The 19,046-nt window shown below is 68.8% G+C and overlaps 4 protein-coding genes across 4 annotated transcripts in view; 2 read left to right on the top strand and 2 right to left on the bottom strand.

Moving 5' to 3' along the window:
- Positions 1-3,052: 3,052 nt before the first annotated feature.
- Positions 3,053-6,081, top strand: CHLNCDRAFT_28101 (hypothetical protein; the record flags this gene model as incomplete). Its single annotated transcript, XM_005843411.1, has 10 exons — positions 3,053-3,167; positions 3,450-3,619; positions 3,862-3,903; positions 4,186-4,272; positions 4,464-4,562; positions 4,705-4,817; positions 5,170-5,230; positions 5,472-5,520; positions 5,683-5,751; positions 5,927-6,081. The coding sequence occupies 10 exons, from the start codon at positions 3,053-3,055 to the stop codon at positions 6,079-6,081; spliced, it is 960 nt and encodes a 319-aa protein (XP_005843473.1).
- Positions 6,082-6,393: 312 nt separating this feature from the next.
- CHLNCDRAFT_141147 (hypothetical protein) lies at positions 6,394-10,735 on the bottom strand (the record flags this gene model as incomplete). The annotated part of the gene is made up of 10 exons (XM_005843382.1): positions 6,394-6,512; positions 6,686-6,770; positions 6,958-7,018; positions 7,208-7,333; positions 7,541-7,677; positions 7,922-8,249; positions 8,424-9,220; positions 9,612-9,910; positions 10,125-10,217; positions 10,402-10,735. 10 exons carry the CDS (start codon positions 10,733-10,735, stop codon positions 6,394-6,396), a joined length of 2,379 nt encoding a protein of 792 aa, XP_005843444.1.
- Positions 10,736-11,205: 470 nt separating this feature from the next.
- CHLNCDRAFT_141146 (hypothetical protein) lies at positions 11,206-15,222 on the bottom strand (the record flags this gene model as incomplete). Its single annotated transcript, XM_005843381.1, has 6 exons — positions 11,206-11,835; positions 12,056-12,151; positions 12,615-12,819; positions 12,981-14,277; positions 14,451-14,911; positions 15,032-15,222. 6 exons carry the CDS (start codon positions 15,220-15,222, stop codon positions 11,206-11,208), a joined length of 2,880 nt encoding a protein of 959 aa, XP_005843443.1.
- A 1,898-nt stretch (positions 15,223-17,120) lies between these two features.
- CHLNCDRAFT_28127 (hypothetical protein) overlaps positions 17,121-19,046 on the top strand; it is a gene marked incomplete at both ends in the record, with an annotated part of 4,862 nt that continues 2,936 nt past the window's right edge. The window contains 5 exons of the mRNA XM_005843410.1: positions 17,121-17,160; positions 17,443-17,531; positions 17,763-17,816; positions 18,120-18,200; positions 18,565-18,702. Coding sequence (XP_005843472.1) covers positions 17,121-17,160; positions 17,443-17,531; positions 17,763-17,816; positions 18,120-18,200; positions 18,565-18,702 — 402 coding nt within the window. The remainder of the gene's footprint in view (positions 17,161-17,442; positions 17,532-17,762; positions 17,817-18,119; positions 18,201-18,564; positions 18,703-19,046) is intronic.

The raw sequence follows: 19,046 nt of genomic DNA, 5'->3' as shown, positions 1-19,046 counted from the left end.
GGGCAGCAAGAATGCCTTGCTGCTTCACCCACACAGCACAGCGCAGCGCAGCACAGCACAGCACAGCACAGCGCAGCGCAGCATAGTGCAGCACAGCGCTTGGCTCCCGCGGCACCACCGCCCGGCGCACCCGCCACGAGCTTGGCGCGCCCGTTCTTGGAGGGCGGCAGCGAGCGGAAGAAGTTCTCCACAAACGAGCGCTCAAACACCACGCTGCAGCACACCGGGGGGCAGAGGAGTTACGCGAAGGGCAGGGGAGCAGGCTAGGCACCGAGGGCGCTGGGTGGCGAGCGGGAGATGAGCAGGCCGAGAGGGGCTGGGTGGTGGCCGCGTGTGGGTCATGCCCACAGCAGGCGGCAGGCGAGATGAGGTCCAGGCTCAAGCGACGCAAGCAGGTGCAGCGTGCACAGCACGGGGCCGCCACCCACCCCTGGGCGTCCTGCACCGGGTCCTCGATTTGCAGCAGCTGCAGGGGCGCAGCATGGCGGCGACGACGCGGGTGACGGAGCCACCACTCCGACGCAGCCCCACAAATCAGCCGGCTAGCCAAGCCGGCCCACTCTGCATGCGCGCTGCCCAACCCGTCGCCGCCGTGCACGCAGGCAGGCTGGCCGCACACCCACCGGCTTGGCGGAGAGGGGGCAGATCACGTTGGGCGCCAGCTGGTGCGCCCCGCCCTCGATGGCAATGTCGTCGTCGATCTGCTCGTCGTCGCCGCCGCCGCCGCCCTTGCCGCCGCCCGCCGCCGCCGCCTCAAAGTCGCGCATCAGCGGGTCGGCCTCGGCACTGAAGCTGAAGGTGGCAGCGGATGAGGGGGAGAGCTGGTGGATGGGCGGGCAGGCAGGCACGGGGGTGCAGGAGCGAGGGGTTTGGAGAGAGAGGCGGCCCAGGCCTGCGTCCAGCCAGCCAACCCCGCCAGCCCATCCGTGGCGGGGGCTCTGCCACCCAGCCCCACCGGCACCCCCCTGCCGCCAACTCACAGCTGCTGCTCTCCCAGCCGCTGCACACTCTGCGCCAGGCTGGCGCCAAAGTCTGTGGGCTCCGGCCCCGCCTCGTAGCTGCCCTTCAGCTCCTCCAGCGCCGCCGCCTGCAGCTGGCTGCGGTGCCGCGCCTCCATCAGGCGCGCGGCGGCCTGCCGCAGCTGCTCCACCTGCGGGGAAGTGCAGGAAGGCGATCAGGGAAAAAGGTGCAGGACCGGGCAGGCTGGCGCAACCGAGGCATCGCCTTGCTGCACAAGCGCGGCGCGCCCTCCACCCATCGTACACGACCGCCCTCGGAAGCAAATGCAACGCCGCACGGCGCCGAGACATCGGCGGCGCCGCAGCAGCACGCCCGGGGGTGCGCGCCTTCTCCGGGTCGCCGTCCCCCGCCCCAAACACGGTGGCTACGTCGCTGAGCAGCTCCACAGAGTCGGCGCAGCCCTGTGAGGGGCAGGCTGGGAGCGTGCTCAGCGCGGCCTCGGCCCCAACCACCGCCGCCGGGCAGCTGCGCGGAGCGGCCACGCGAGCGGGTAGGGCGGGGCGCTCACCTCGCCGTAGCGCTGGTGGCGCTGCAGGTGTGTGTATATTGCCGCCAGGACGGGCTGCGGGTTATAGTGCACCGCCTCCATGGCAGCGCAGGGGCCGCCCAATCCTGCAAAGGCGGCGGTGGGGGTGATCGGCGGCGGGAGGGCAGGCGCGGCGCGGGACTGACGGTGATGCGTGGCGCGCTGAAAGCTGCCCACGTGTGGCAGCGCGGGCGGCGTGGCGCCTCTGGAGACAAACTTGAACCCACCGATCACTCCTGCCTGCCGCTCTACTCGCTCAGACAGTGCTCAGACCGCGATATTGAACCAAGCGCCGGTGCAAAACGCAAAGTCCTGGCGCGCAGGCTCCGCGCATGGCCAGCGGGTCGCCGTCGGCCTGGCGCCGCCAGCGCATGTGACTGCGACGCCAGCTGCGTGCGGCATGGGGCTGATGTTCCAGATGCTGGCGCGTGCGATTGCCACTGCACTCTGGATGCCACCATGATGACTGTCACCACCAGAATCCAGCGGAAGCTGGGTTGTGCACGTGGCGTCAGCGCCGCCCTCGTGCAAGCATCGAGCTCCTGGCTCCACGACGCATTCAGTGGCTCAGGGCATGCATCCCTTCTTCTTCTTAGCATCTCGTGTCAATGTTTAGACATGCCAGGAGGTCCACAGGTTCCCCAGGACCGAGTCGGCGGCAAACCGCTTGGCGCCAGCCGGGCAAGATGCCATCCCTCTTGCGCGAGATGAGGTCATCGCGCTGCATCGCCTGCTGCAATCCCCCCCCCCCCCCCCCCCCCCCCCCCCCCCCCCCCCTTGCTGGGTCTGGCAGGAGCAGGGCCTGCGCTCGTTGAACGTCTCGGCGATCAATTCACTTTTAGCGACAGCAGCTCCTGCAGACCTGCCATCGCCGCAGCCCGATCGCATCACCGGCAGCGATGCAGGCATCCCGGTTCAGGGTGGGGCTCGGCGCGATGGCGCCGGCCAGTTTCAGCAGGCTGTCACCCTCCTGTGGGGTTCAGCTACCTGGATCCGTGCCCAGGGCGCAGGCGATGGCGCAGCCCGCCAGGCAGCTCACGGGCGTGGCAGCCGCGGCGCCGCAGGTGACCGCCACCCGCCTTTCCTTTCGCCACGCGCCTGTCGTTTCGTGTCTGCTGCACCCCACAGCACGGAACACACCCTGCCTGCCTTGCTCACACATGCCTATGCACCCCACGCCACGCATGCAGCTGCCACGCCTGGCCCGGCCTGCCTCTGCGGCCCGGCAGCGGCCCGCTGTGCAGCAGCGGCGGCCCGTGGCGGCGGCGGCGCCGCCGCCCGCAGTTGCCGCCGCGGCAGCCTCCGAGCCCGCCAACGCTGGCGGCGCCCTGAAGATCGCCGCCTACGTCTTCCTTTGGTGAGCGCAGGCCTCTGGGCAGGCCCTCTCGCTCCGAGTCAGCCAGCCAGCATCGGCCGCAGGCCTTCCGTGGGACTCAGCCCTCCGCTGCGTGGATCCCTGCTGCTGCGCCCCATCCTTGCGTCTGTCACTTGTACCGCCCTTACCTGATGTACCGCCCCCACCTGCCCCGCAGGTATGCCTTCAACATCGCCTTCAACCTGCTCAACAAGTCCACCCTCAACATCTTCCCCGCCCCCTGGTTCCTGGCCACATTCCAGCTCAGTGAGTGGCCTGGGTGGGTGTGCCAGGGGCCAGGCACCTGGGCTGATGGGGACTGGGACTGGGGCAGGGGCCAGCAGGCAGGCTGCACTTTCCAGCGACTGCCCAAACAGCGGGTGCCCGGCGGCTGCATCCCTGCTTCGGCGGGTCCCCCTTGGCGTCTTGCGGGAGCGGCTACTTGGGAGCTGCAGATGCCACACTCGGTGCAGGCTGGGCCAAGAGGGCCCCCCACCACGCCCTGACTCCCCACCCCTCGCCTCCCACCCCACCTCCGCCCCGCCGCAGTCGCCTCGGGCGCCTTCATGTGCACGCTGTGGGCGCTGCGCCTGCAGCCGGTGCCGCGCGTCAGCTGGGGCGACATCCGCGCGCTGGCGCCCGTGGCCCTCTTCCACACCATCGGCCACGTCTCCGCCTGCCTGTCCTTCTCGCAGATGGCGGTGTCGTTTGCGCACGTGGTGAGCGAGCAGGAGCCTGCCGCCGCGTCTGCTGCCTGCCGTTACTGTTGCCCTTGGCCGTGTCGGTCTGCCGCTGCGCTTGCGCTGGCCAGCCGCATTGCGTCTCTTTGCCGCCCACTGCCTCCCCGCCTCTGCCCTCCTGGACGCTGGCCGCCCTACCGCACACTCGTTTGCCAACCAGCCATTGAGCTCTCCTGCTTGGCTCAACCTCCACCCCTGCCCTGCCTCCTCCCCTCCTGCAGGTCAAGTCTGCAGAGCCGGTGCTGTCGGTGGTGCTGGCGCAGGTGAGCTGGTGGGCGGGCTGGCAGGGTGGTGATTGGCGATGGCGCATGCCGCGCCCCGCCTGCCGCCGCGACCAACCACTCCCGCCGCCGCCAGATGCAGCCCCAGGCTTGCCGCCACGCACATTGCCTCTGAGCGCCGCTGCGCCCCGTTCCTCACTGCTTCTGCCCCTGCCTGACCTTCTGTTGCTTTCCCTGGGCCCCTGCTGCTTGGGCCTGCCATGTGTTGCGATTTCCTGCCCCCCTGTTGCTTTATTCTGCCCGCTGTTGCGGTGTGTGCCGCAGGTCATCCTGGGCGAGGTGTATCCCTACTACGTCTGGCTCTCCCTGCTGCCCATCATCGCGGGCTGCTCGCTGGCGGCCATGAAGGAGGTGTGTGCGGCCTACGGGCTGGTTGCCGGACTGGTTTCTGGGTTGCGCTCAGCTGGCTTGGGGGACGCTCGTGCCCTCTCGGGTTTAGGGTTACTTCCATCCATCTCTCCCCAACCCCTTTCCCTTCCATGTTCCTCCGCTCCCATTTCCACTCCCCCATCCATCACTCTCACACACGCACACACTCGAAGGTCTCTTTTGCCTGGTCCGGCTTCAACAACGCCATGGTGTCCAACGTGGGCATGGTGCTGCGCAACATCTACTCCAAGAAGTTCCTGGGCCAGCTCAATGTGAGTGTGCTGGCGCTGTGGTGGCACGCAGGTGCCGGGTGATGCGTACGGAGCTGCACTTGCCCGTTCTTACGTCCCCACCATTGCCCCACCACCACCACTTCAACCAACCAACCCTGCCATGTCGCCCCCCGGACTGCAGCTGGATGGCATCAACCTGTTTGCCATCCTGTCCATCATCTCCATCTTCTACTGCCTGCCCTGCGCGCTGGTGCTGGAGGGTGGGTGCCCGCGCCCTGCTGCCTGCCTGCACGAGTGGCTTGTGGTTTTGTACTGCCGCTACTGGGGTGGCGACTTGCCATGACGCCACCCTCCCGCTGCCGCCTCTGTGCAGGCTTCAAGGGCGGCGTGAACAACTGGGCGCCGATGTGGGAGTCGGGTGTGCCCCCTGCCCACTTGCTTTGGGCTTGAGCTTCTTTTCTTCTTGCCCGCGTCTTCACCCTGATACCTGCAAGCGCCTCTGCCCAGACCACCGGCGCAGCGCTGCACTCTATAGAGCGGCGTCGTTGCCGATATGCCTACAGCCGCTTACTGCTGCTTTGCTATGCTGATTGTGCCTCCCTTTACTGTCCGCCCGCCCGCCTGCAGCTGTGCTGGCGTCTGGCAGCCTGGCGGCCTTCATCAAGCTGCTGGCAGCGGGCGGCCTCTTCTACCACCTGTACAACCAGGTGTGGGGTGGTGTGGGGTGAGGTGGTGTGGTATTGGTGTGGTGAGGTGCGGGGTGGGGTGGTGTGGGGTGGAGTGGGGTGTTGAGCTATGGTGATGTGTAGAGTTCCAGGGACCGGCAAGCAGGCCGTGGGGCCTGCAGCCAGCGTGGTGCCCCCTGTCCTCCCTGCCACCCCAAGGCTGCAACCACTGCCTCCCGCACGACGCGCACACCGACGCGCACACACGTACCTCCGCCTGCAGGCCTCCTACATGGTGCTAGACCAAGGCATCTCGCCAGTCACCTTCTCGGGTGCGCGGCCAGTGGCGGGCCTAGACAGCGCAAGCGCAGGCCACCGCCCAGCCTGCCCCGTGCCAGCCTCGCTCCTGCAGCGGGCCCGCTCCGACCTGTTCATGCTGCACTGCGTGCCAACATCTCCCGCATTCTCCGCTGCCTGCCCTCCCCTCCCTGCAGTGGGCAACACCATGAAGCGCGTGGCGGTGGTCGTCTCCTCGGTCCTCTTCTTTAAGAACCCGGTGTCGAGTGAGCGGACAGATACGGCAGCCTGCGGCCTGCGGCCTGCCTTGGACTCGCGCCCTGTGCAGCCCGCCAGTCCCGGGACCACCCTACTCGCGCATGAGGCACGGCCGCATCTCCCCACCCCACCCTCCGCCTGCCTTCCCAAAACCCTCACCCGCCGTTGCCCACCCGCCTGCAGTCCTCAACTGGGTGGGCAGCATGGTGGCGCTGTTGGGCACCGGCCTCTACTCGCTGGCCAAGCAGAAGGCGTCGGACGAGGCCAAGGCGCAGGCCAAGGCGAGGAGCAGGAGCGTGAGCCCCACGCCTTGGCGCGACCTGCCGCCCCGCGGCTAGGGCGGGGCGCCGCGCGGGGTTCTCAGAGCCGCTCTTCCTCGTCGCCCAAGGCGGTGTGCGTCAACGCCGGTCACGGTCTTTTGCGGTGGCCGGGGCCTGTTCTTTCCAGCTGTGCAGCGGCTGACGGTGCCTGCTGCACTTCACACACCAGAGCGTGCAACAATGAGCAGCTCTCCCATAAATCAATGCATTGCGATCATGATGAGATGTCGGTGCAAATTGACCATATCAAAATCATACAAATAAAAAGTCAGTAGTGCCAAGGGGCAGCATCCCGTGTTGGGCATGCCAGCCTAGAGACGGGTGCCTCGCTCAGTAGGTGTCTTGCAGCTCGTCGGCCGACGGCGGCGTCGCAGCGGCGGCCTTGCGCCGTGCAGCCGCAGCCGCCGCGCCGCCGTACTTGAGCTGGCCATGGTCGTACACCCGCTCCACTGCGGCAGATGGCCGGAGGGAGGCAAGGCCGATGCAAGGGGTGAGGACAGAGGGACAGGCATGGCGGAGACGGATCGGCAGCAGGCCGCGGCTGCGCCGGCCGGCAGGTTCCGGGCCGAATTTGCGGGTGCATGCATGCGCTGCCAGCTGCAGCTGTGCAGCGGTCGCCCACCCGTGCTGCCGTCGGAGTTGAGGAAGGCCACGACGGCGGCGATGTTGTCGGTGGAGCCACGTGCCAGCGCCTCCAGCACCAGCCGCTGCGGGCGGGCAGGCAGCAGGCGGGCAGGCGGCGGGGCAGGCAGGCGGGTGAGGCGGCGGCCAGGCTGCCGTTAATAGGGAGGTATCCGGTGGGGTTGGTGTGGGGAGCCAGGAGGGCGGGACAAAGCGGCAGCCGCCGATGCGTGTGATGGGCAGGGAGGCCGGGCGCCTGCCCCTGCGGCCCACCTGCGCACACATGCCCGGGTGCTTGACGGTGTCCTGCACCAGCGCCACGGCATCCTCGTTGCTGCAGGGACAGGCGGCGGCACAACCCTAAACCCTGAAACCCTAAAAGGGGGGCGGGCAGACGGTGGGGCCCAGCGTGCGGGTAGAGCCACCGCCAGCCGGCAGGGAGGCCAATAGCGGTCCCACCAGCCAGCCCCAAAGAGAAGAAAATAGATTAGTGTGAGTCTTCTGCTGTGCAGCAGCGCAGCACCTGACGCGGTCCCAGAGGCCGTCGGTGGCGGCGATGAAGAAAGCGTCGCGCGGCGTCAGCGCCACCTCAGCCACCTCCGCCTCCGCACTCACGCCCTCCCCTTTGAGGTCGGCGTCGCCGATTGACCTGCGCAGGTGAAGGCCAGACGAGGCCAGGAGGAGCCAGCAGAGGTTACGGAGGCGGGCGGTCAGAGGCAGGCAAGGTGACAGTGACAACGTTGTTAAGCGCGGGGGACATAGGGAAATAGGGGCTGCCCAGGTCATGCTGCGCCGCAACACTGCACAACAGAGGCCTGCCCCTGCCGGGTGGCCGCAGCTGGCCCCCGCCTGCAACGCTCGCCTCGTGACCTGCAGCCCCGCGGCGCCCACGCGCCAGCCGCCGGCCCGCACGGCGCAGGCGCCGCCCGCCGCTGCCACCCGCCGCCGCTCGTTGGGGAGCTCTGCTGTGTGGTCCCGGGTCAGCTGGACCGCCTGCGGGCGGGGTGGGCGTCAGGCGGCGGCACGGCAGGCAGGGCTCAGCTGGAGCAAGCACAAGCAAGAAGCAAGTACCCAACCAAGCACGCAGCAGGCATGGCGGGGCAGTAGCAGTAGCAGCCAAGCGGGCAAAACCCGGAGTCGCCGGCAGCAGACGACAAATCAGGAGCCGGCCGGGGGAGCAGCCTTGCGTTGCAGGACAACCCCGCAGCAGCTGGCGCAGCGCGCAGCGCCAGCGCACCTGGCCGTCCCGGCACAGCACCACACGGCTGTCCCCCAGGTTCGCCACAGCCAGTGCCTGCTGCGCCTGCGCCTGGCCCGGCTGCCGCCGCGGGTAGACAAGCACGAGGGTGGCGGTGCTGCCGGGCGCGGGGCGGGCGCCGGCGGCGGCGGCGCCCATGCGCGCCAGCCGGACCGCCCACACGGCGTCCTGCTGCGCGCGGTATGCCACGTCAGCGTCCGCCAGCGCGCCCGCCAGCAGCTGCCCCGCGCCGACGGCGGCGGCGTGCAGCCGGGCCGACAACAGCTGCTGTAGGTTGTGGGTGAGAAACTCGGCGGCAGAGGCGCCCCTGCGCAAAGGCCAGGGGACGGCCAGTGGCGGCAGGAGGTGAGCGGCAGCAACCGCACTCGAGCTGCGAGTGCGTGCAACAACAGCAGCTGCTGCCCTCTGCCCCTGCCTCTATCAGTCTCAAGCCAGCCTGCAGGCTCTAGGCGGGCACAGCCACACCGCCAGCCGGCCCTACCTGTGCCCATCAAAAACGCCCACAGCGGTGCAGCCGGGGGCTCCTGCGGTACCAAAGGCATCGGGCAGTACCACCACCATGTCCTCCATCTGGTCCCGCTTGCCGGCTGTGAGGAAGCTGCCTGTGAACACAGGCGCGGAGGCCGCCGCTCCGCCGGCCGCCAGCCAGGCGGGCAGGCCGCCTGCGGTTGGGCCGCCGGGCGCTGGGGCAGCTGAGGCGGCATCAGCCAGGCCTGCGGCATCAGGCATGTCTGCGTCGCGGCTGGCCTCGGCGGCAGCACCGCCTGGCATGTCCCGCTGCCGCTCCTGCTGCTGGGAGGCAGGCTGGCCAGCTTCCTGCGCTGCGCTGGGAGCAGGAGGTGCTTGCGCCGCTGCCGCTACCTTGCTGCTGCGGCATGCCTCCCCCGCCTCCGCCCCCACCTCTGCTGCCACCTCTGCCGCCGCCGCCTCTGCCGCTCTTGCCATGCCCTCCAGCGCCGACGCCACCTCGCCCGCGGCGGGCCGCTCGCCCGGCTGCCGCGCCCAGCACCCCTGCAGCAGCAGCCGCAGCGGGGCCGGCGTGCCCGGCGCCAGCGTGGGGCGCAGGCCCTCAGCCGCCACCGCGGCAGCCAGCTCCTGCCGCCCGTAGCCCATCTCAAGGATGGTGTGGGCCAGGGGGTTGTCGCGGGTGCAGTCGGAGTAGGGAAGCTGCCCGGTAGCCAGCTCGTTCACCGTCACCGCCAGGGCGAATACGTCGGAGGCGGGGGAGTGGGGCGAGCCCAGCAGCACCTCTGGGGCCATGTATTCGAGTGTGCCGACCTGCAGGGGAGGTGGGGGGGTGGGGGTGGTGAGGAGGTGGGTGAGGTGGTGGTGGAGGATGTGGGTGGTGAGGAGGTGAGGAGGTGGCGAGGTGAGGCAAGGGGGGGAGGTGGGATGGTGAGGAGGTGGGGGGTAAGGAGGTGGGGGGTGAGGAATTACTTGTAGTTGAGGCAGGCGCTGAAGGCCGGCCCGCCCAGGGCAGGAAGGTGGCAGGCCGCATTGGCGGCAGGAGGAGCACGCAGAGGCAGCGCGGCTGCCCACCAGCAAGGCCTCCCGCATCATCCCGCCAGCTGGAAGCTGGGTAAGCAGCCATTGCTGCAGCACCCCTCGTGCCAGCACCCCCCGTGCCAGCACCCCCGTGCGTGGCAGCACCCCCCCATTCCCGCCCCACCATGCGCTGCTTGTGGAAGCCGCCCGTGGGCTTGGCGTGGCTGACGGCGCCCTCGGCCAGCTCAGCGGCCGCCGCCGCCAGTCCCAGGTCCGCCAGCCGCGCCGCGTCGCGCGCCGCGTTGAGCAGCACGTTTGCCGGCTTGATGTCGCGGTGCACGCAGCCGGCGGCGTGCATGTGGGCGAGCGCCGCCGCCAGCTGGGCGGCCAGGCGCAGCAGGCGGGGCCAGGCGGGGCGCCAGCCCGCAGAGTGCAACTCGCTGGCGGCGCTGGTCGCCTCCAGCTGCAGCACCATCTGGTACCCTGCGGCAGCGGTCCGGACGGCGGGGCCAGGGCAGGAGGTGTGGGAAGAGCTTCGCAAGGCCTGGAGATGGGCAGCAAGGCGCCGGCGGCAAGCGGCATGCCAGCTCCGCCCGCGGCTGCCCGGGAGCGGCGGCGCACCACGGCGGCTGGCCAGGCGAGCAGCGCAGGACGCAGCGCCCCGGAGCCGCAACGGCGGCGGCGCGCCCCTGCGCACCCGGAGGCAGCAGGCGGGCGCCCAGCAGTCGCGCGATGTGCGGGTGCCGCAGCTGGGCCAGCAGGGCGGCCTCGCGCCGGAAGCGGTCCAGGTCTGCAGTGCAGGGAGGGTACTTGTTTGTTGGCAGGTGGTTGAGCCATGGATGGCAGCCGAGGTGAAGGCCGGCTGCGCAGCCCATAAGCGAGGTGTAGCCTGTGATGTGCATTAGGCTTGGGCAGCCCTGCCAAGGGCCGCGTGCCGGGCATTATGGGGGGAGGGGAGCGGGCGCCGCCCGCACCTGCCGAGTTGCGTATGTGCGCCCGCTTCACCGCCACCGCCAGCCCGCCGGGCGCGGCTGGGTCCAGGCCGGGCACCAGGTGGGCGCACTCGGGCGCCAGCTGGGCGGAGAAGACGCAGGCCTGGGCGCCGTCCGATAGCGGCGCCAGGTCACGCAGCGCTTGCTTGGGTAGTGCCAGGTGCACCTCGGCCGCCGCCCCGGCCGCCTCCGCCCCCGCAAAGTCGCCGCGCTGCACGGCCGCCGCCATGGCCGCGATGGCATCGGCCACGCTGGTGCGCGGGCCGCTGGGGGCGGCAGGCGGCGGCTGGAGCGGCGGCGGCGCCACCACCGTCATCGCGGGGAGCAGGGCGGGGGGGTGCGGCGGGTCCGGCAAGCGGATGTGAGCAACGTGCTAATCCTGCAGCACGGCAGCGCGGGGAATGTGAGAGTCGGGCATAGCATAAGCTGCATATGCCCGCCAGCCACCCGAACGCGCCGGCGGTGGTGCAATTCTCACGTCAAAACGTCCCCGGGGCTGGAGACACGAGCCGACACACCAATTGCCGACGAGCCGGCGGAACACAGCCTGCGGAGTCTGGCGCCACCACCCAAATAGGCGGCTGCAGCAGCTGGGCAATGGGTCCGATTCAGAGGAAACAGGAGAAGAATGACAATGCATTTTGGAGAGGGCCACCGCCACCGCCACCTCAACCACGGTCCCTCGCTGCCGCCAGTTCATGGGCCGATGTGATTACACGGAATACTCCGTCACGCACAGCACACAGGGGGGCGCAATCAGGCTGACGCCTCGTCAGCTTGCTGCAGCTACGCCCTCGCAGCGTGCAGCTGCTGCCGCGCCGCCTTCCGCGCCGCCTCCAGCGCCTTGCACACCCGGCGGTGCCCCCCCGCCCGCCAGTCGGCATGGGAGCAGGCAGTGCCGCAGTACCACACCGCCCGGCACCCGCTGCACCGCTTGCTTCCCACGCCCTCCCCAGCCCCTGCGCCACCCTCGGCGCCCAGGTTGGCGCAGGCAAGGTAGGCGCAGCTGCGGGTGGCCGCCGCCTGCGCCAGCTCCAGCCGGTCTGCCTCCTCCTGCTGCGGCCGCCGCCACCAGCGCAGCAGCGCCACCGCCAGCCGCTGCGCTGCCGGAAGCTGCACCTGTTGCAGGTGCTGCTGCAGCGACTGCGCCGCCTGTTTCTGCTGCTGCACCGAGCCATCTGCTGCAGCGATCGCTTGCTCCAAGAGTGCAACCAAAGCGTTGCTGTGTCTGCTAGGAGCAGGGTTAATCACCGCCTCCAGCTCCCTCTGCGCTGCCGCCAGCTCAAGCATCAGCTCATCGCCGGTGCTCGCTGCAGTGCCGGCAGACGAGGCAGCGGAAACAACAGCAATTGCCTGTCTGGCGGCCGCCGCAAACGAGTGGAGTGTCAGTAGGATGGAGTCGGGGACGTAGTTAACCTGGACGCGGGGCGGCAGAGGACAGTGGGCAGGCAGGCCAGCGTGCCAGAGAAGCTGATGCAGCTGCTCGGGGGCCCAGACTTCGCCATTCATTTCTAAAACTAATCTTAAAACACCATGAGCTGCTGGATGTTGCCGCGGCTCCGAATGGAAGATGGTGGGCACCCCCCACACAAGCTACGCGCAGGGTTGCATGCAGACAAGCGTGGAGCAAACTCACCGACGCACAAATCTCGGCCTTTGCCGCGTGCGCCAGCAAGTCTGTGGTCGCCGCACGTGCAGCGCCGCTGCCGCTGCCAAGGACGAGGGCGGCCGCCTGCAAAAGTAAAGGTAAAGGTGGGGAAGAGCCTCCACAGGCTTAACTTCCCGGTTTTAACGTCTAGCTTTAGACCATTATTTGATCTGCCCGACGCGCCAAGTGCAGTACCCCCCACTAGTAGTGAATGGGTCCCGGGGAGGCCTGTGCCGAAGCCTTGGCGATTCTATTAGGCGTTCCCGAAGGAATTGGCTTGGATTGGCGCTGAGCCGGTCTGCAGCGACCGCTTGGTGGCGGTGGAAAGCTGGGTGCACAAGCCATGGATGTGGCGCTGCGTCTGTTCCGCCCCCTGCATGGCACTCACAAAAGAAAGGCACCAGATCCGTCAAGAGACAGCGCCTGTGCAGGCATGGGCAGGTGGCTGAGGGCGCGCAGGCGGCTCATGTGGAAAATGCCAAGCATGGGGCCCCAATCAGCAGATTAAACGCTCAGAACAGTGCATGTGCCAGCGCCTCTCGCACACCTGAGGCGCCAGTGCCTCCAAGGCATAGGTCAGCCCGAGTTGCAGCTCTCGGCTGGTGGCCAGCGCTGCCGGCGCCCAAGCAACCACGTCCAGCAGGCAGCACGCCACATGCAAATGCTGTACCTGGCTCAAGCCTGTCCCATGCATGCGCGGCAGCAGCACCTGTACGGCCTGCGCATGGGCGGCACAGAGGCCCTGCAGCCACCTGCACCAGCAACCGGCGCACGATGCGGCGGGATGTTCAGCTGCGGTCAACCAGAATGCACAGGTGTGCTGCTGCCTTCCCAGAGCAGCGACTCCACACAACATCTCTACAGGCAGACGTGCATTGTGATCAACTCAGTCGACGATGCAAGAAGTCCCCACCTGCTAGGTGCCATCGCAAGCGCTGCAGCGGTGCCGCCGCTGCTGTCACCGCTGATGTCGCCCGTGCTGGTGCCGCTGCAGCGCTCAACAATGTCATGCAGCTGGCAGCAGACTGATGCTGGCTGGGCCACCACCTCCAGCATAGCCATGTAGCAGGGCAGCGGCGCATCGCCGTCAGCCGCGCGCCAGTGCACGTAACGACACCCGGAGGCGTGCAGCCGGCGCAGCGAAGATAGCAGCACCTCCCCACGCTGCCCATCCTCAGCGAGGACTGCCGCAACAGCTGTCGGGTGATCCGGCTCCCCGAGATGCGAGAAGACCTTGCAGGCCAGCACAACAAGACAGGGGAGACCGGCCAGGCGTGCAGCAAGCTGGTCCGGCACGTCCAAAAGCTGAGCGTCCACCTCTGCCGCCACTGGCCCCAGCCTCAGGCGCGACGCCTCCGCCTCCGCCTCCGCCTTCGCCACCAGCGGCAGCAGCTGCAGGGCGTCTGCTGCGCAGCTGCACCAGGCCGCTAGTGCGTCCAGGGTGCTGCGAGACAGCGGCGCACGTATTAGCGGGCACTCAACCTTCAAAGCGCCGTGCGGGTTGGACCTGGGCTCGGCCAGGATGCACAGCAGCTGCGCAAGATAGTCCACGAACGCGAACATGTCCGACACCAGGCTCCAGGACGCGTTCCCTGGACTATGCTTCGCAGCGCCAATGGCCATGCCCAGCACGCGGCCCAGACGTGGGAAGAGCGGTAGGAAGTGTGCGTGCCGCTGCGCCGCATCTGACGGCCTGGCAGTTGCAGGCTGCCGGTCAAGCAGCTGCCACTGCAGGTAGGCTGACAACCCCAGCAGCTTGGACATGCTGAAGGCAATCCAGAAGCGATGATCAGGCACGGCTTGAGGCCCACCGGCCACTGCTGCCTGCGTGGGGTCGCCCAGCGGAACGTGCTGCATGAGAGCCGTCGCCGCGCGTGTCAGCCGCGCAATGCTGGTGGCCGCGGGGCTGCTGCTGTCTTGAGCCGACGCCGCCAGCAGCTCCAAAAGAGCGTGCCTGATAGCGCCACAGCTGACGACAATGGCCAAACTGGCTGCCAGCTCCCAGCAGGCTCGCTGCGGCCGCCGCTCCTCTGGAAGCTGCACTGCGGCTGCCGTCGCCGAGAGCGCTGGCAGTAGCAGCATGAGCAGGCTGTGGCTTAAATCCAGGCGCCGCAGCCACTCATCACGATGAGGCGAAAAGAAGCGCGGGCACTTCACCATGTGTCTCAGCACATGCGCCATCGGCCCAAGAATGCGCATGTGCACCGGCCCTGCAGCAGGGGCACAGGCAACTGTTGTGTCGGAATTAGAGGCAGCAAGAGAGTGGACAGGTGCTGCCAAGTCGCAGACACTGAGGTTGGCTTTGGAGGATGAGAGGGTGCCACACATCCAGCAACTGCCGCCACAAAACATGCCAGCCCCCACGCAGCAGCCCCCCGCCCACCTGCCGGCCCAGACGCCAGGAGGGCCTGCATCGCCTGCACCACGGCCTCCACCCAATCCATCAGCTGTCCAGGCGGTGCATGCTGGGTGGCCAGGCTCTCCAGCGATGCGCCGTTGTCCGGCTCCATGCGAGAGCACTCCAGCACGTGCAGCATTGCCGTCACTTGCGCCTCCACCAGTGCCAGCAGGTCATCTGCCAGCGCATCGCCGGCCTCCCGTTCCAATGTGGCTGTGCTCATGAGCACCAGGGTGCCTGAACCCAGCAGCAACTGGACGCCGCGGGCGCAGTCGGCAGGCGCCAGGTCAATGCAGCCGGTAAACAGCATGCTGGCGATGCTGACATGGCCCGCCGCAGCGCTCTGCCTATCCGGTGCGCCCACGCGGTCTTGCATGCGGTCTTGCATCCTGCCCAGGATCCGGCCATTGGCTACAAGTAGCTGCTGGACCGCCTGCCGCACGCGGCTGCAACCAGGAGCGGGGCGATAAGTGAGACGGCGGCAGGTGAGCGGCCAGAGCAGGAAACACCATGCGTGCCTTGCCCCTTCCACTCGCGGCATCCATTACAATGCCTGCACAACTCACCTGCGCAGCTCTTCTGGCGGTTCCCCGGGCTGCGCCCGTCTCCGCCAAGGCAGGGCGGCGAACATCCTAGCCCTTTCAGCCAATGCCCCCGTGTCGCCCGGGGTATCATCCTCTATGGACGCCTCTAACTCCCGCAGCAGGGCATCCAGTTGAATGTGGTGATCGGCCCATGGGCCCTCATCCAGCGTCATACTAGGCTCAATTTATCGCTCTGGGTCGCCCCAGCCTATAGCAAGGCACCAATTGGCCGCAGGCATGGGCGCATTGGAGAGCCGCCCTCTCAGCAGGCTCGCCACGCTGGCACCGCACATGTGCACACATCCCTGGTGCGGCGACAGATGTACCACTCATGGGCAGACACATGCTGTTGCGCCTGCGCCCTCGCCGCCTGCTGCACATCGCCTGCCGCGCCGCCAACAGCAGTTTGCCCGTCAGCCGGTGACGTCCCGCCTGCAGGTGGCCAGGGGCAGGCGAGGCCGCTGTACCGATCCGCCCTGCATCCGCTGCACCGCTTGCTGCCCACGCTGCCTCTGGACTGCCCTGCGCACGCAGGTTGGAACACGCAAGGAAGGCTCGGCAGCCGCGCACTGCAGGCTGCCACGCCGGCACAGTGCAAGCGCCACGCCGCCGCTCCGTCAAACAGCTCTTCCTCTCCTGATACAAAATATCATAGCTCCACGGTTTCACTCGATGCGTGATAATTCAAGGTTCAGCTGCACACGCGCCGTTTGGAAGACAGCATCACAAAGCAGCATGTCGACAGGCGGCAGCACCGCCACCGCAGCCAGCCGCGACCTGGGAGCGGATTGCATGTCGCGTGGCTGGATCGCGTGTCGCGTGGCTGATGCGACCACACGATGCAGCTTACTACTGATGATGACCTGTGGTCATTGATACATCACTGCCTCTGCCAGCGGCGGAAAGAGGGCGGCAGCGGCAGCGGGTGGAAAACAGGCCCCGCTCGCAAGCCTTCAGTCGTGCATGCAGGTCGCCGGCTGCATTTCCGCGACTTGGGTGTGTTCAGGTCGCCGTTAGCCACTGCACCGGCCCCTTTGGCACTCCTGCACCTAATTGGCTCTGCTCCTTTGCCGCCGGCGGCGAATAGGAAGGCTCTGGCGGTGGAAGTGCCTTGATACCGAGGGGAGATGGCGACGGTGAGCCCGCGCTGCTCTCCGCCGCGCTGTGCCCGTGGGCTGGAGCGCCTGATTGCCTTGCCTCGCAGCTCGTGACGTGCGTTTAGCTATGTATGATCGCAGCAGGCAGCGTGCGGAACGCCCCGTGCAGCAAGGAGTGCGCCGCCCCGCCGCCCTGCCGCCGCTGCCAGGCGGGGCTTACCCACTGTGCAACTTCGCTGCCGGGGCGCAGCAGCCCCGTCTGCTTGGCTGGATTGGAAGCAGCTGCAGATGCAGGGCCCAACTCTTCATCCGCTTCCCTCTGGGATGCAGACTGGCGGCAAGAGTTGGGCGGATGAGGTGGATGAGGAGCAGCCGCAGCAGGGGCAGCAGCCGCAGGCCGCCGCCGCCGACTCAGATGATGAAGGTATGCTGCTTCCGCTGGCGCGGCCTGCTGGGTGCTGTGCCCGCATGTGCTCGTCTTTGTTGATGTTGATGGCGCCGGTGCGACACCCGGCACCTCCTGCCCATCCCGGCCACAGGCCCGCCCCCCGGCTTTGCTCCCAAGGCCGTCTTGGCGGCGGCGGCAGCAGCCAGCGGCAACGGCGGCGCGGCGGACGCAGACGCGGCGGCCGCGGCGCTGGCGGGAGTCAAGGTGCTTGAAGCGCTGTAGGGAGGGCCCGCATGCCGCCGCCGGGGACCCCGCCTTGGCCGTTCCGGGTGCTGCATGCACGCCTTTGCCACGAGACACCCCCACCAGCTGCGCTTCGCGCTGCTCCAGCCCCGCCCGCCCCAGCCCAGCCCGCCTCCTCGCCCCTGCCGCCCTCGCCCTCCGGCCACCCCGCCCTCGCCAACCCCGCCCGCTGGCCGCCTCGCCGCACCACCCTCGCACCCCGCAGGTCAGCGAGGCGCCCCCCACAGACGAGCCAGAGCTGTCCATCTCTGCCGGCCGGCTGCTGGACGACGGCCCGGGCGAGGTGAAGACGGTGACGCAAGGCGACTCTTTCTACACTTCAGGTGGCTCGCGTGCGGCGGCCGCTGCTGTGCACCGCCACCGCGCCTGTCGCGGCGCCGTGCCGCATCCTGGGCTCCTGCAGCGGCCTTGGGGGATGGTGATTCTGGGACTATAGCTGGCGTGCCGCAGGCGCATGAGATGCTCGCGTGTGCACTTCAGGCTGTTTGCCGTGACGGCATGGCACCGTGCCTGTGCCTGCCCTGCTCTCCTCCCACCTATCTCCCCGTCCGCTGTCCCCACCCTGACCAATCTGCCGCCCCGCCCCCCCACCCATCTGCCTGCAGCCAAGACGTTTGAGGAGCTGGGGCTGAGCCAGGAGCTGCTGCAGGGGCTGTACACCGAGATGAAGTTTGAGCGGCCGTCGCGCATCCAGGTGGGCGCTGACCTGGCGCTGACCTGGCGCTGACCTGGCATGCGTGTCCGCTCCACACGACGCCAACGACGGCGGCAGGGCCAGGGCGGGCCCAGGGCGGCCTCAGGCCTGGCGGCCGCAGCCTGCAGCCTGGCACGCCTGCCAAAGCGGCTCGAGGTGACACCCACCCAGCCCTGGCACCCCTGCTGACTGCGCCCCCCTGCCACGGGCCGCCCCGTCCCGTGCGTGCAGGCCCAGACGCTGCCCATGATCCTCACGCCGCCCTTCCGCAGCCTCATCGCGCAGGTGGGCGCCCCCGCCAGCTAGCGGCGCCTGGGGTGGGGCTGGCGCGGGTGCAGGCCTCCTTGCTGTGCGCGCCTGTGGGGAGCGGCAGACGCGGGTGGCTACCTTGAGTGGCAGCCGGGGGTGTGGACCTTGTCGGCCCCAAGCCGTGGCGCTGAAAGCTGCCCAACCAGCAGGCTTGGCGGGCCGTGCACGGCAGCCGCGCCAGGCTGTGGCGGCCAGCTCGGGGGCCCTCTCAGCAGCCACCCAGCCGCCCCCCTGCCTCCACCACCCCTCAACCACCGCCCCCCCTCTGCCTGCCCGCAGGCCCACAACGGCAGCGGCAAGACCACCTGCTTCACGCTGGGCATGCTGGGGCGGGTGGACCCCAAGGTGCAGGCGCCGCAGGTGAGGGAAGAAAGCGCAGCGGCCTGCTGCTGGTGGTGGTGGTGGCGGCGGCTGCGGTGCATGGCCCTGCTGCCTGCCGCAGCTGCCGCAGCAGCCCTTGGGCGCGGCGTGCGCGCGGGAGCAGCGGCGCTGGCGCAAGGCGGCGGGTGGCATGGCGGAGGGAGGTGTGCGGGCACGGCGCCTGCACGCCCCGCTGCCACCTGCCTGTCATCTACGGCTCGGCTGCGCCCAGCAGCCAAAGCCGCCACCGGACGGCCACCCCCAACTTGCCCTTGAAGCCCTCCCGCGTCTATGCTCGCCCCTGCCACCGCCCCCGTGCTGCTCATGCCGCCTGCTGCATATGCCTCCCCCGCTGCCCGCGCAGGCCCTGTGCGTGTGCCCCACTCGGGAGCTGGTGGTTCAGAATCAGATGGTGCTCGAGCGCATGGGCAAGTTCACAGGTGGGACTGGGTGGTTTGGGCGCGGGAGGGCGAGGCGGCGGGGCGGCGGGCGGCCATCAACGGTTTGGCGCTGTTGCTGTGGCGGGGTGGGAGGTGGAGCGTGCGGTGTGTGGGGCGGCGACGGGGTGGTTGGTTGTTTTGGGGGGGACGGGGCTGGAGGGCAGGCCTCACGCGCGTGCCCCGGTCGCCGCCTCTTCGCTTTCCACCCTTCACCCTGCCCCACCCCTCCCCTGGAGCCAGACGTTGATTGGAGAAGCGGGGCCTGTGGAGGTTCCTCTGGCAAAAGTCTTCACCTTTTACATGTGCCCCTCCGCACTTCCCCCGCAGGCATCACCTGCACCAGCACCGCCGCCGCAGACTACGCCGTGTCGCGCTAGGACGCGCATCAGCGACCAGGTGGGTGGGG

This window comes from Chlorella variabilis (assembly GCF_000147415.1).
Source record: "Chlorella variabilis unplaced genomic scaffold CHLNCscaffold_31, whole genome shotgun sequence".
NCBI lineage: Eukaryota > Viridiplantae > Chlorophyta > Trebouxiophyceae > Chlorellales > Chlorellaceae > Chlorella > Chlorella variabilis.
Note: the sequence above shows the minus strand (reverse complement) of the source record. Positions and strands in the feature narration are given on the sequence as shown.